At 39.2% G+C, this 16,220-nt stretch overlaps 1 protein-coding gene across 1 annotated transcript; it reads left to right on the top strand.

Moving 5' to 3' along the window:
- The first annotated feature begins 3,958 nt into the window (after positions 1-3,958).
- On the top strand, positions 3,959-10,977 carry LOC105443018 (P-selectin-like). The gene is made up of 8 exons (XM_030988280.1): positions 3,959-3,970; positions 4,354-4,624; positions 5,679-5,861; positions 6,913-7,095; positions 8,150-8,332; positions 9,389-9,571; positions 9,928-10,110; positions 10,682-10,977. Exons 1-8 carry the CDS (start codon positions 3,959-3,961, stop codon positions 10,975-10,977), a joined length of 1,494 nt encoding a protein of 497 aa, XP_030844140.1.
- The last annotated feature ends 5,243 nt before the right edge of the window (positions 10,978-16,220 follow it).

Raw genomic sequence — 16,220 nt, forward strand, 5'->3', positions numbered from 1 at the left:
CTCAGCAAACGTCCTACGCTGAAGTTGTTGGATCTTCAACGCAGGATTTCGAGATGATTGCTCCGAGAGGAAGGCTAAAGTCTGCACCTGCTCTTCCAATGTTTCCACTGACAAAAGCTCAACAGGGGTGGGACGAGCATCTACGTCTTGTCATGGCAACATGCTGTTAAACTCTGTCTCTGATACTGGCATACTACATCATAATCTTCAGGATCAATCTCATGAACTGAATAAGAGTAACATTAAACAGTTGGAAGGTGGTTCAGTTCCTCCGTTTAGAAACAGGGGCTTAAAATTTGCCCATTTGAATATTCATAGCTTAGTTGCTAAGATTGACGAACTTAGATTACTTCTGAGAAATGCATCATTTGATGTTATTGGTTTAAATGAAACATTTTGCGACTCCATGATTGATGATTCTGAATTGTATATAGATGATTATATTTTATTACGTAGAGACCGTACGAGACATGGTGGTGGTGTGGCTGTATATATATCCAAGAGGTTCAATTATAAAAGAAGGGATGATTTGATTTCATCTACTTTAGAATGCCTTTGGTTTGAATTGCATTATCCAAATAAGTCTCCCATCCTGGTTGGAGAGTTTTACAGACCTCCAAATTCTCACGTTGATTTCTTTGAAGAATTAGACGAAAATTTGGACTCTGCTCTCTCGGAAGATATGAGCTGTATTATTTTAGGTGATTTCAATTGTGATTGTATGCCACACCAACTTGATCTGAATGCTGAAAAGTTAATGTTTTATACAAATATGTACGGGCTAAGTCAGCTAATTGATACTGCCACAAGAGTTACAAATACCTCTTCTACTTTAATTGATTTGATATTTGTATCAGACAAGGAACTTTACAATGAATGGGGAATATTTGAAACTAGCATAAGTGATCATTATTTGGTGTATACGGTTCGCGATTTTAGTGCAAAGATCCATAACAAATCTGAATACGCAGAATTTCGCTCGTTTAAAAATCTTGACGAGGAGAAATTTTACAATGAATTGAGAAGTACTCCTTGGCAGGTCATAAAAGATATAGATAATGTTGATGTTGCGTGGGATATGTGGTTGACTCTATTTAATAATATAATCAACAAGCACATACCAGTATGTAAAAAGCGGATAAGAAAAAATGCATGTCCATGGATATCTGACGAGATTGTTAAGCTTATGACGGAACGTGATAAAGTTCTCAAAGCTGCTAAAGCTAACAAAAGTGATGATCTTTGGGACACCTACAAATATCTAAAGAATACAGTTATTCATCTCATGAGGAAAAGAAAAAGAGAATATAATGCAGACCAGATCTCGCAAAATCATAACAATAGTAAGCAAATGTGGAGATGTTTGAGAAACCTGGTGCCTAAGTCATTACCTATATCTCCCAATAGCATAAATGTTGATGGTGCTAATGTGTCAGACAATGCAAATATTGCTGAAGCTTTTAATGACTTTTTCATTTCTAATGCTACTAAGATTACAAAGGACCTGCGAAGAAATAAGTCTCAACTGAGAGTAGACGAGGACAATAATATTGGTCCAACTCATTCGCAATTTAATTTGAATTTGATTACTGAGGATTTTGTTTTGAAACAGATTGATAATCTGAGTATAGATAAAGCAACTGGTGAAGATCACATCAGCTGTAAACTTTTAAAGATGACGAAGAATGTTATCGCAGAGTCTCTTTGTGATATCATTAACAAATCCCTGTCTCCAGGAGTTGTTCCACGTGAATGGAAAAAGGCTCGGGTAGTACCAATATTCAAATCTGGAGATATTTCTTCTTTGAATAATTACCGCCCCATTTCAATATTACCTATTGTGAGTAAAATTATAGAAAGGGCCGTCCACCAACAACTCAGTGAATTCTTGGACGTGAATCAATTATTACACCCTAATCAGTCTGGATTTAGACCTAAACATTCAACAGCTACTGCCCTTGCAAAACTTGTAAATCAATGGTCGTTGAATATTGATAACAACAAAATTTCTGGAGTTGCCTTCATAGATCTTCGTAAGGCTTTTGATACTGTTGACCATGAGCTACTTCTACATAAACTAGCTTGTATAGGTTGTAGTAATAGGACTATTTATTGGTTCAAATCATATTTAGGGGATCGACAACAAGTGACCCAATTCAAAGGAGCCAAGTCGCATCCATCAACCATCAAATTAGGTGTGCCACAAGGTTCAATTCTTGGTCCCCTTTTATTTTCAATATATGTTAATAGTCTACCTGAATGTACTCCTGAAGGTATCATAGATATGTATGCTGACGATACGACACTTACCGTCAGTGCAAATGATGCAACTGTTGTGGAAGAAAAATTAACTGTTGCGTTAAACAGAGTCATGGCATGGATTAAGGAAAATCGTCTTGTTCTTAACACTGAAAAAACTTGTGTCATGTTAATAGGCTCTCCTGCTAATCTCAAGAAAATTGAATCTTTTACCATTTCATTAAACGGCAATTTGATCAAAAGAGTTCAATTCACCAAATGCTTAGGACTTTTGATAGATGAAGAATTGAAATGGTCTAAACAAATCGAAAACGTAAGTAAACTTACCCAGAAAAACATTAGCATGATAAAGAGAGCAAAAAGTTTTTTGCCTCAAAAATCCTTAAAGTTACTTTATAACAGTCTAGTGTTGCCACGATTAGATTACTGCTCTGTTGTATGGTCGAACCGATTTCATTCTCATACAACTAAGCTGCAAAAAATTCAAAAGAGGGCCGCAAGAATAATATTGAACAAGACATATGACACACCGTCGGCTGATTTGTTCACAAGTCTTAAATGGATGACACTAGACAAGCGGTTTGAGTTAAGTCGCGTTATGATGATATATAAATGCGTTCATAACTTAGCACCTTCTTACCTTCAGGTAGGCTTAATCAATCCTAATGATGTACATGAGCATCATACAAGGCAAATAGACAGTGGATGTTTACGTGTGCCTAGATTTCACACTGATTGTTATAAGTGTAGCCCAATTGTTTCTTCCATATTTGAATGGAATAAGCTAGATAATTCATTGAGAACGGCTTCCTCTGTCAATTCATTTAAGAGATTGTTTAAACAAAGTTGTAATTTGTGAATGGCTCAGCCGTACATACACTACGTGCATGTTCTGTAATATTTACATGACTTATTCACATAATTGCGACTTAATTAATATTTTCCTATTGACATTACTGTTTACTAGGTTAATGATTATATTTATTTTGCAAACGAGTATTATTTTTGTAACTGTTCTGTATAAATGTTATAAACGATGTAAATATGTTCATTCAGGGCCCCATGGAAGACCACTACTTGTTGGTGAATGGGCTACCCTGTCAAAATATTAGAAATAAATAAATAAATAAATAAATAATATAGGAGCACTGTGGTATATTGGTTAAGGATCTTGACTCAGTTACCTCTCTTTTAACAAAATCCTCATGCAATGAGGGCTGCTTTTCGCAAATCTGGTTGGATTATTCCTTGAAATGCACTGTGCTTTCATAACGGCTGTCGCCGGAGCTAGGCTAATGATTTTCAAAGCTCTTTGGAAGCAAAGTGACGTTATATAATTATGATACGCGCTATACAAGAACTGAATATTATAACTATTCTTGTATAGTGGAAACCGTCCGGTCACCAGCCTTGACCGGATATTCATTGTCACAGCGAGCTCATGACATTTAAATAGATAGGCGTTCCTTTAATTCTTTGTCATAGTTACTCTTTTCAGCCCAATCCATATTTGTTCAAAAGACGAAATGTTAAACTTCAAAGAGCTTCAGTTTAAGAAATTATATATATAAAGAATGGGATTAGTATAACGAAAGACCTTATGTTTGCAGTGGTGACCCCAGGAATGTTACGCGAGTACTAAGCAAGGCGTTACAAGTGACGTTGGGTGACGTGGCTCCAAATTAACGATCGTATAGAGATGTGTCTTTTGGTGTTATTACCTAGTCACTAGTGTATATCGTGGGTAAACAGACATTAACGCTCAATTATCTCAGAAATGAATATATAAACAATTAAAATTACTAAACTCACTTTCACAATAACGCTGGGCTATGATGAAAGTGGGAACAGTCCTGCCTTTTTTTTAAAGACATTTTTGGCAGAAGGGATTTTTTGTGCCAGTCTTTTGTGCCCGTCTTTTGCTGGTCATCACCCGAAATATGTATGACTTAAACGATGTTGTATTTGGCCGTGTTTGCCACTTTTATTGATTTTCGAGTTATTTACTACATCTATAGCTCAGAGCATGCTCTCCAATTGGGGTTAGCAACAAGAAGTGAGGGTTTCGCCTTTTAAGGAAGTTTCGGAAATTAGGGTCGGGTTCATGAATATAAGTGGCAAGACCGTTTGAATGTTTCTAAAGGCACTCATGATTTGCCTGATTCTTTCAATATTAACTCAGAGATAACGTGCACCGTACCTGCATTAGACGACAACGTAAATTCTTCGTGTTCACCCGATACATCAGTAAGCTACAATGAACGATGCAACTTCTCTTGTCCGACTGGTTATAACCTAATTGGTCCATCGTCTGTTAACTGCACGGGCTCAGGAAATTTCTCGGAACCGTTTCCTGAGTGTGTGGGTAAGTGTAATATAGGAGCACTGTGGTATATTGGTTAAGGATCTTGACTCAGTTACCTCTCTTTTAACAAAATCCTCATGCAATGAGGGCTGCTTTTCGCAAATCTGGTTGGATTATTCCTTGAAATGCACTGTGCTTTCATAACGGCTGTCGCCGGAGCTAGGCTAATGATTTTCAAAGCTCTTTGGAAGCAAAGTGACGTTATATAATTATGATACGCGCTATACAAGAACTGAATATTATAACTATTCTTGTATAGTGGAAGCCGTCCGGTCACCAGCCTTGACCGGATATTCATTGTCACAGCGAGCTCATGACATTTAAATAGATAGGCGTTCCTTTAATTCTTTGTCATAGTTACTCTTTTCAGCCCAATCCATATTTGTTCAAAAGACGAAATGTTGAACTTCAAAGAGCTTCAGTTTAAGAAATTATATATATAAAGAATGGGATTAGTATAACGAAAGACCTTATGTTTGCAGTGGTGACCCCAGGAATGTTACGCGAGTACTAAGCAAGGCGTTACAAGTGACGTTGGGTGACGTGGCTCCAAATTAACGATCGTATAGAGATGTGTCTTTTGGTGTTATTACCTAGTCACTAGTGTATATCGTGGGTAAACAGACATTAACGCTCAATTATCTCAGAAATGAATATAGAAACAATTAAAATTACTAAACTCACTTTCACAATAACGCTGGGCTATGATGAAAGTGGAGACAGTCCTGCCTTTTTTTTAAAGACATTTTTGGCAGAAGGGATTTTTTGTGCCAGTCTTTTGTGCCCGTCTTTTGCTGGTCATCACCCGAAATATGTATGACTTAAACGATGTTGTATTTGGCCGTGTTTGCCACTTTTATTGATTTTCGAGTTATTTACTACATCTATAGCTCAGAGCATGCTCTCCAATTGGGGTTAGCAACAACAAGTGAGGGTTTCGCCTTTTAAGGAAGTTTCGGAAATTAGGGTCGGGTTCATGAATATAAGTGGCAAGACCGTTTGAATGTTTCTAAAGGCACTCATGATTTGCCTGGTTCTTTCAATATTAACTCAGAGATAACGTGCACCGTACCTGCATTAGACGACAACGTAAATTCTTCGTGTTCACCCGATACATCAGTAAGCTACAATGAACGATGCAACTTCTCTTGTCCGACTGGTTATAACCTAATTGGTCCATCGTCTGTTAACTGCACGGGCTCAGGAAATTTCTCGGAACCGTTTCCTGAGTGTGTGGGTAAGTGTAATATAGGAGCACTGTGGTATATTGGTTAAGGATCTTGACTCAGTTACCTCTCTTTTAACAAAATCCTCATGCAATGAGGGCTGCTTTTCGCAAATCTGGTTGGATTATTCCTTGAAATGCACTGTGCTTTCATAACGGCTGTCGCCGGAGCTAGGCTAATGATTTTCAAAGCTCTTTGGAAGCAAAGTGACGTTATATAATTATGATACGCGCTATACAAGAACTGAATATTATAACTATTCTTGTATAGTGGAAGCCGTCCGGTCACCAGCCTTGACCGGATATTCATTGTCACAGCGAGCTCATGACATTTAAATAGATAGGCGTTCCTTTAATTCTTTGTCATAGTTACTCTTTTCAGCCCAATCCATATTTGTTTAAAAGACGAAATGTTGAACTTCAAAGAGCTTCAGTTTAAGAAATTATATATATAAAGAATGGGATTAGTATAACGAAAGACCTTATGTTTGCAGTGGTGACCCCAGGAATGTTACGCGAGTACTAAGCAAGGCGTTACAAGTGACGTTGGGTGACGTGGCTCCAAATTAACGATATAGAGATGTGTCTTTTGGTGTTATTACCTAGTCACTAGTGTATATCGTGGGTAAACAGACATTAACGCTCAATTATCTCAGAAATTAATATAGAAACAATTAAAATTACTAAACTCACTTTCACAATAACGCTGGGCTATGATGAAAGTGGAGACAGTCCTGCCTTTTTTTTAAAGACATTTTTGGCAGAAGGGATTTTTTGTGCCAGTCTTTTGTGCCCGTCTTTTGCTGGTCATCACCCGAAATATGTATGACTTAAACGATGTTGTATTTGGCCGTGTTTGCCACTTTTATTGATTTTCGAGTTATTTACTACATCTATAGCTCAGAGCATGCTCTCCAATTGGGGTTAGCAACAAGAAGTGAGGGTTTCGCCTTTTAAGGAAGTTTCGGAAATTAGGGTCGGGTTCATGAATATAAGTGGCAAGACCATTTGAATGTTTCTAAAGGCACTCATGATTTGCCTAATTCTTTCAATATTAACTCAGAGATAACGTGCACCGTACCTGCATTAGACGACAACGTAAATTCTTCGTGTTCACCCGATACATCAGTAAGCTACAAAGAACGATGCAACTTCTCTTGTCCGACTGGTTATAACCTAATTGGTCCATCGTCTGTTAACTGCACGGGCTCAGGAAATTTCTCGGAACCGTTTCCTGAGTGTGTGGGTAAGTGTAATATAGGAGCACTGTGGTATATTGGTTAAGGATCTTGACTCAGTTACCTCTCTTTTAACAAAATCCTCATGCAATGAGGGCTGCTTTTCGCAAATCTGGTTGGATTATTCCTTGAAATGCACTGTGCTTTCATAACGGCTGTCGCCGGAGCTAGGCTAATGATTTTCAAAGCTCTTTGGAAGCAAAGTGACGTTATGTAATTATGATACGCGCTATACAAGAACTGAATATTATAACTATTCTTGTATAGTGGAAACCGTCCGGTCACCAGCCTTGACCGGATATTCATTGTCACAGCGAGCTCATGACATTTAAATAGATAGGCGTTCCTTTAATTCTTTGTCATAGTTACTCTTTTCAGCCCAATCCATATTTGTTCAAAAGACGAAATGTTGAACTTCAAAGAGCTTCAGTTTAAGAAATTATATATATAAAAAATGGGATTAGTATAACGAAAGACCTTATGTTTGCAGTGGTGACCCCAGGAATGTTACGCGAGTACTAAGCAAGGCGTTACAAGTGACGTTGGGTGACGTGGCTCCAAATTAACGATCGTATAGAGATGTGTCTTTTGGTGTTATTACCTAGTCACTAGTGTATATCGTGGGTAAACAGACATTAACGCTCAATTATCTCAGAAATGAATATAGAAACAATTAAAATTACTAAACTCACTTTCACAATAACGCTGGGCTATGATGAAAGTGGAGACAGTCCTGCCTTTTTTTTAAAGACATTTTTGGCAGAAGGGATTTTTTGTGCCAGTCTTTTGTGCCCGTCTTTTGCTGGTCATCACCCGAAATATGTATGACTTAAACGATGTTGTATTTGGCCGTGTTTGCCACTTTTATTGATTTTCGAGTTATTTACTACATCTATAGCTCAGAGCATGCTCTCCAATGGGGGTTAGCAACAAGAAGTGAGGGTTTCGCCTTTTAAGGAAGTTTCGGAAATTAGGGTCGGGTTCATGAATATAAGTGGCAAGACCGTTTGAATGTTTCTAAAGGCACTCATGATTTGCCTGATTCTTTCAATATTAACTCAGAGATAACGTGCACCGTACCTGCATTAGACGACAACGTAAATTCTTCGTGTTCACCCGATACATCAGTAAGCTACAATGAACGATGCAACTTCTCTTGTCCGACTGGTTATAACCTAATTGGTCCATCGTCTGTTAACTGCACGGGCTCAGGAAATTTCTCGGAACCGTTTCCTGAGTGTGTGGGTAAGTGTAATATAGGAGCACTGTGGTATATTGGTTAAGGATCTTGACTCAGTTACCTCTCTTTTAACAAAATCCTCATGCAATGAGGGCTGCTTTTCGCAAATCTGGTTGGATTATTCCTTGAAATGCACTGTGCTTTCATAACGGCTGTCGCCGGAGCTAGGTTAATGATTTTCAAAGCTCTTTGGAAGCAAAGTGACGTTATATAATTATGATACGCGCTATACAAGAACTGAATATTATAACTATTCTTGTATAGTGGCAGCCATCCGGTCACCAGCCTTGACCGGATATTCATTGTCACAGCGAGCTCATGACATTTAAATAGATAGGCGTTCCTTTAATTCTTTGTCATAGTTACTCTTTTCAGCCCAATCCATATTTGTTCAAAAGACGAAATGTTGAACTTCAAAGAGCTTCAGTTTAAGAAATTGTATATATAAAGAATGGGATTAGTATAACGAAAGACCTTATGTTTGCAGTGGTGACCCCAGGAATGTTACGCGAGTACTAAGCAAGGCGTTACAAGTGACGTTGGGTGACGTGGCTCCAAATTAACGATCGTATAGAGATGTGTCTTTAGGTGTTATTACCTAGTCACTAGTGTATGGCGTGGGTAAGCAGACATTAACGCTCAATTATCTCAGAAATGAATATAGAAACAATTAAAATTACTAAACTCACTTTCACAATAACGCTGGGCTATGATGAAAGTGGGGACAGTCCTGCCATTTTTTTAAAGACATTTTTAAAAGAAGGGATTTTTTTTGTGCCAGTCTTTAATGCCCGTCTTTTGCTGGTCATCACCCGAAATATGTATGACTTAAACGAAGTTGTATTTGGTTGCGTTTGCCACTTTTAGTGATTCTCGAGTTATTTACTACATCTATAGCTCAGAGCATGCTCTCCAATTGGGGTTAGCAAAAAGAAGTGAGGGTTTCGCCTTTTAAGGAAGTTTTGGAAATTAGGGTCGGGTTCATGAATATAAGTGGCAAGACCGTTTGAATGTTTCTAAAGGCACTCATGATTTGCCTGATTCTTTTAATATTAACTCAGAGATAACGTGCACCGTACCTGCATTAGACGACAACGTAAATTCTTCGTGTTCACCCGATACATCAGTAAGCTACAATGAACGATGCAACTTCTCTTGTCCGACTGGTTATAACCTAATTGGTCCATCGTCTGTTAACTGCACGGGCTCAGGAAATTTTTCGGAACCGTTTCCTGAGTGTGTGGGTAAGTGTATAGGAGCTCTGTGGTATTTTCATGTAGGTTCTTGACTCTCCTATGAGAGGTTCTTGGTTCTGGGTGATGGGTGATGGGTCATCACCAGAAATATGTTGTCTTCATAAAGTTGTATTTGGTAGTATCCTCGACTTTTCTTCTTTTTTCAAGTTATTTACTACATCCATAGTTCAGGGCATGACTAAATGCTCTCTGATTGGGGGTTGCTAACAAAGAATGGAAGGTTTCGCCTTTACTAGGTAGTTTTGGAGAATTAAGTTTCTTGTTTAATGATTATTAATTGCAGAATTTTTGAATGTTTCTAAAAGCACTCATGGTTTATCTGATTCTTTTCATTATTAACTCAGTAATAACGTGCACCGTACCTTCATTGGAAAAAAACGTATCTTCTTCGTGTTCAACCGGTACATCAGTAAGCTACAATGGCCTATGCAGTTTCTCTTGTCCGACTGGCTTTTACCTAATAGGTGCGTCGAATGTTACCTGCACGAGCTCAGGAGGTTTTTCGCAAATGTTTCCTCGCTGTGAGGGTAAGTGTAATATAGCAGCACTGTGGTATATTCATGTAGGTTCTGACTCTTCGACGAGAGGTTCTTGGTTCTGGGTGATGGGTGATGGGTCATCACCGGAAATATGACGACTTCATAAAGTTGTATTTGGTAGTATCCTCCACTTTTCTTCTTTTTTAAGTCATTTACTACATCCATAGTTCAGGGCATAACTAAATGCTCTCCGATTGGGGGTAACAACAAGGAATGTGACTTTCGTATTTTAAGGAAGTATCGGAAATTAAGGTCGGGTTCATGAATATCAATTGCAATTCTGTTTGAATACCTCTAGGTACTAGGCACTCATGGTTTGTCTCATTTTTTTCAATATTAACTCAGTAACAACGTGCACCGTACCTTCATTAGACGAAAACGTATCTTCTTCGTGTTGACCCGGTACATCAGTAAGCTACAATGAACGATGCAACTTCCTTTGCCTGTTCTTCGTCTAAGTTTTTTGTTTACATGATTGATTATTGGGTGATTCAGCATTTATTTTGTGTGTCACATTTTCTTTCGATGATGTTCTTTTTTTCTTTCAATTCCGCTTTAGTACCTGCCTCAGACGTTTGTTTCAGTAACAAGCAAACATATAATTGTAGCTGCACATCTCCTCCCGTGACATTACCACCAAAACCTACATTCTGTGGTAAGTATATTCTACAATCGACTGAGATTTTTGCAAAGATTAAAATGTTGTCTCCCCGAGAATCGAAACCGGTTCTGGTTAAGAACGCCAGTGCCTCACTAGGCTTTGATAACAGGCTAGTGGTTTCTGGGACTACATATTCAAACCGACAGTTTTGCCAAATCTTTAACCTCTCATGCATGTTATTTCCTTTCTTCTAGAAACAATTGGCCTACCTATTCAATATTGTCCAGAAAATTAAATGTTACCCACAAACTAGAACACGAGCTTAATATGGATCCTAATGCAATTAAGTGCTGGTAAAAAGAAGACATTGTAATCTAACTTTATAATGAATTTTCAACCCGCATTCATGTTGAACTTGGCAAGAATCAAACATGTAGCAGGGGGGGGGTGGGGTTAAACCCCCCCTTAAGTTTTTTTTTAATGTGTATGTTTTGTGTATGTTTTTTGGTTACCCCCCCCCCCCCTTTTTGACTTAAAAAAAAAAATTAAATGGCTAACCTAAAACAGGTGACCTAACCCCCCCCCCCCCCCCCCTCAACGGAACAAAATTTCAAATTTTCAAATTTCGAGACAAAAAAAAAAAAAAAAATGTCCTCTTACCCCCCCCCCCCCCCCCGCTTATTCAGCGACTGGCTGAATCGTTGCGATTATTTTGAGACTCCAAAAAAAAAAAGTGTCCGTATACACCCTCCCCCCCCCCCCCCCCCCCCCCCCCCTCTTATTCAACGGCTGGCTGAGTCGTTGCGATTTTTTGGGACTCCAAAAAAAAGGGGGAAAAGCCCACTTACCCCTCCCCCCCCCCCGCTTATTCAGCGGCTGGCTGAGTCGTTGCGAAATTTTTGGCCCGATTTTAACCCCCCCCCCCCCTTATAAAAAAAATCCTGCGTACGCCGCTGAGCCCACCGTATTTTTTTCCTTAACTGCCAACGACTAAGCAAGCGGGAAACTTTCTTTCGTTCTCTTCTAAAAATGATAATAATAATAATAGTGAACATATGTAATACGACATGTCTGTCAAACTTGACTGTCAAACTGGCACACTTGTGAAAAAATGTGGTATAAATTAATGTAGGCGCACATAAAAATAAAAAAGCACATTCTCATAAATGATAGACTTAAACATCATTTTTAACATAATACCGAGGTTTCTTTCATTCTAGACGATAGTTTGCACGAGTAATTTATGTTTACCTTCTATGACAAGTCATTGTGGATGCCAAGAAGTATTTTGAATTCGGTGTGATTACGTTTTTATATTTTACTACGGTACATTATTTTCAATTCAATTCAATAACGGTTTTATTTAAACATGTCTCACAGCCAGTGGCTGATTTGCACATGATTGCGCACATATTATGGTGGTAAGTTTAACAAAATGCATGTACAAGTATCGCATGAAATATAACCCTATAACTTACACGTTAACATAAGACAGCTTAGAATTGATTAAATCGAATTATACACCACCTACGAGGATCCTTGTCACTTGATTGGAGGATTATTGGTCACATGATACTCAATAGATGTTCTATTACACGGGCGTGCATTTTTGGTTATATGCAGACTGCGTGCCTCTCTGCCGTGCGCGTATCCTTACGTGTATCTGACGCGAAGGCAATCTGAATGTAATCGAGAAGGCTTGACTCCAAATTTAATTTATCTTTAATATAAGGATTAAAGCATAATTTGTTGATTAACGTTCTATTAGATCTTCTTCGATGTTGTATAAAACAAATAATGAATGTTTTTTATTCGTCCAATAGTGCGAATATTTTCATGAGTTGAAAGATTAACATTCTATTCAACGAGGCATTATTTGTATATTATACACCAAAAATAACAGCGGACATATATAGTTCTCTATTTGAGATTCCAAAGAATTGCTGAACAGCATGTAAGTGAGTTTTAAAAACATAATTTGTTTGCGTTCATCCAAGCTTGTGTAATAAAAACAATAATAGGCGTCTATCTAGACAATTCTATTCCGAGGCGCACAAGAAAAATAGAAAGAATGAGAGAGTTTGGATGAGTGTCAGATCAGTATTATGTGAAGAAGAGTATTTGGTTGTAATATGAAAAGAATAATATCCGACTCGTCAACAAAAGGAATACCTGACTTGCTCAAAGAAGAACACTGGAAGTCATTTTCTTTAATGAATGACGAAGGACCCAGAAGTGGTCCTTGGTGGACACCGTATGATATTGAACTTTGATAACAGAACTTTGGCCAGTGACAATATTTAGATATTGACGACATATTCTTTCCGTCTGTAAGATAATTTATGAACCACCTCAAGCCTAGGCCTTTCCATGAATCCAATGATGGGATAATTTATGTGGAAAATTATAGTGGTTAATAATATAAATGGCATGGGCTACTTTGTCCAGGAGCATGAATAAAACAATGGTTGTGGAGATGTCATTTTTCGCACTGCGACCTCACAAATCTTTTTTTTCCCCTTCGTTTCGCTCGCTATAGCAAATGAATATTTAGACCATCACATCCAACTGTAAAGTATGATGCTTAAGCAATATCTTGTATGATGTATAAAGAGAAACAAATATTGAAGGCATCCCAGATAATGTAATGAAGTAAAACTGGGTGGTTAGTAGAATAGAATAAATGGTATGAATGATGGCGGAGTTAAACCACCCTTTTACTTTATACGGTGAAAGTGAAATGGATGGAATGAATGGAATGAAGAAAAGAAACAAAGACACTGACTAACACTTAACTAACCTTATATTATCTGTACTCAGCTCAGCATAGCAGTAGATGTTCAGCTAACTCGTCGAACTCCCGGGTCTTGAGGTGAACCAGGAGTTGCATGATTCGGGAAGCTAGGTGATTCTGGAGTGTGTGTGTTTGTAGCCCCCCCCCCCCCCCCACTCCGAGAACGGACGGACCCCATGCGTTTTGCCAAATGTCCTTTTCGTAACAAAAGAAAAAGGTCGACCCGTATTGACTTTACACACCGGACTTTTGCTGAAAGGGGGGGGGGGTGCTGAAAAAGGCTCGTATACAAAAGAAAAAGGTCGAGCCGTACTGACTTTACACACCGGACTTTTGCTGAGAGGGGGGGGGGGGGTCGGTTGGAACAAGCATATGCGTACCCTAAATAACACTGAGTGGGGGGGGGGCAGGGTTTGTAGCAGCTCAGCAAAGTCCAGAATGCTTATAGGCACGTGCTCGAGAGGTTGGCAACGGACGGATGCGTAAGCGCATCCAAAATGCGTACATTTTTACCGTGTTTACACAGTGATCCGCCTCGAGGGTTGAAGCCGGGTTGAAGCCGCGAGGCGTGTTGAACTCGGCAATTTTATGTCATGTAAACGGGATCTGATCCGCCTCGAGGGTTGAACCCATGAAGGCCGACGTGAGCAGCCAATGAAAATGGTAGTACTGATATGCGCGCATAGTTTTCCTTTATGGCAAACTTAAAAGTATGAATAGGCCGCGCGTATGTTACTACTACTAGACCCCCCTCCCCCAGCTGAAGCTGATGTAGTAAAATTCCCCGCATTTTGACGTCATTGTGATCCGCCTCGAGGATTGAACTCTTTTTTTTTCTTCTTCCGTGTAAACACGATCACATTTGCGCGCTTTATAGAGTGTAACACGCCTCGCGGCTTCAACCCTCGAGGCGAATCACTGTGTAAACACTGTAAGTGTGAAACCTTGCGCGCTGGTAAAATATCCGCCGCCTGGTTTCACATATGTACTCTTGCGTCCACGAATGGGTACACAAAATTGGCATACTAAATGCCATTTTACAACAGTAATCACAATGTAGGGGTATATACCAATGCCTAACAAATTGTATATTTTCGCTTTGAGACTTCCCTTTGTAGGTGCCCTTTTTTCTCTCCAGAAAGTGCCCTCTTTGTTAGTGCCCCCCCTTGGAGCATCATTTATCCCCGATCAGCATTTGATTTTTCCCACGGTCAGTCGAATGTTTTATACCATTTGGAGGTCACGTGACGCCTCCGTGACCTAGTTCGAACGCATCGTACTCTCAATACGACGTCGTGTGGCCATCATGTAGCTTCGTGTTGCCTGCGGGTAAACTACTTAGTAAAAGTCCACATATTCGTGTTGCCTTCGTGTGTGGTTCGGGTGCTATCATGTGACCTTCTGAAGGCATCGTACTTACTTCGGCTGTTGATCGGCTGCTGACCAAGTTCGGGGCCATCTTCGTGGGAAATTTTAAAAAATCCATATTTTGTGTGTCCATCGGGGGTCGACTTCGGGACAGTGTGACGCGGGCATCAAGAACGTTCTAATACCCGCGTCACACTGTCCCGAAGTTGACATAAGATGGACACAAGAAATTTGAACTTCGCACGAAGATGGCCCCGAACTTGGTCAACAGCCAACCAACAGCCGAAGCAAGTACGATGCCTACAGAAGGTCACACGATGGCACCCGAACCACTGACGAAGGCAACACGAAGATGTGAATTTGTAAATAAGAAGTGTACCCGCAGGCCACACGAAGGCCTCACGACGTCGTATTAAGAGTACGATGCGTTCAAACTAGGTCACGAAGGCGTCACGTGACCAACCGATGGTATAAAACCTTCGACCGACGGTGGGAAATTCAATTGCTGATCGGAAATTAATGATGCTCAGAGCAGGGGCGTCGGAGCGACTTCCAAATCGGGGTATGGGACCAACAAAAAAGGGCACTTTCTGGATAAAAAAAAAGGGGATCTACAAAGGGAAATCTCAAATCGAAAATATACAATTTGTTAGACATCGGTATGTACCCATATACATTGTGGTTACGTTAACAAGGATGCTTTCAATATTTATTTCTCTTTGTACATCATACAAGATATTGTTTAAGCATCATACTTAGCAGTTGGGTGTGATGGTCTGAATATTTATATGCGAGCGAGGAAAAATTTTAAGATTTTTGAGGTCGCAGTGCCAAAAAATTACATTTTTAATATGAAGAGAACAAAACCCAATCCTGATGGAGTTATACTCACATTGTCATAACAGAAGACTGAAAATACATTTGATAAGTAACATAATTATATCATCTATGAATGTAAGTGAGTGTAGCAAGAGAGCTTTTGGGGACATTGCTTTTAGTCACTTTAAATTAGGGTCATGTTTAAAAAGAGAAGAAAAGGGGACACTTATCGAAAAGGATAAGACACTTTTTTCTTTTACCTGAAAAGAAGCCCTCACCAGGGACTAAAAAAGGCACTTATGAGAATGGTAAATGGGCATAATTGTCGATGGAATTCGGGTACCCATCATATTTTTATAGAGGCATTCATAAGAGTTGAAAATGGGCATTTATGAAAAGGGGATACGTCCCTTATTAGAAAGGAAAGGGGGCACGTTATTGTTAAAATGGACATTTTCAGAGGTGTAAAGGGACATTTTATCGCCCCTGGAAAGAGGCACTGACCAGATATGAAAA

Source organism: Strongylocentrotus purpuratus, unplaced genomic scaffold (genome assembly GCF_000002235.5).
Source record: "Strongylocentrotus purpuratus isolate Spur 01 unplaced genomic scaffold, Spur_5.0 spur5_scaffold_17, whole genome shotgun sequence".
Lineage (NCBI taxonomy): Eukaryota > Metazoa > Echinodermata > Echinoidea > Camarodonta > Strongylocentrotidae > Strongylocentrotus > Strongylocentrotus purpuratus.

Coding starts and splice junctions, on each gene's coding strand:
- LOC105443018 (XM_030988280.1), top strand. Junction 5,862..6,912: donor ACCGTTTCCTGAGTGTGTGG/GTAAGTGTAATA, acceptor ATATTAACTCAG/AGATAACGTGCACCGTACCT. Junction 7,096..8,149: donor ACCGTTTCCTGAGTGTGTGG/GTAAGTGTAATA, acceptor ATATTAACTCAG/AGATAACGTGCACCGTACCT.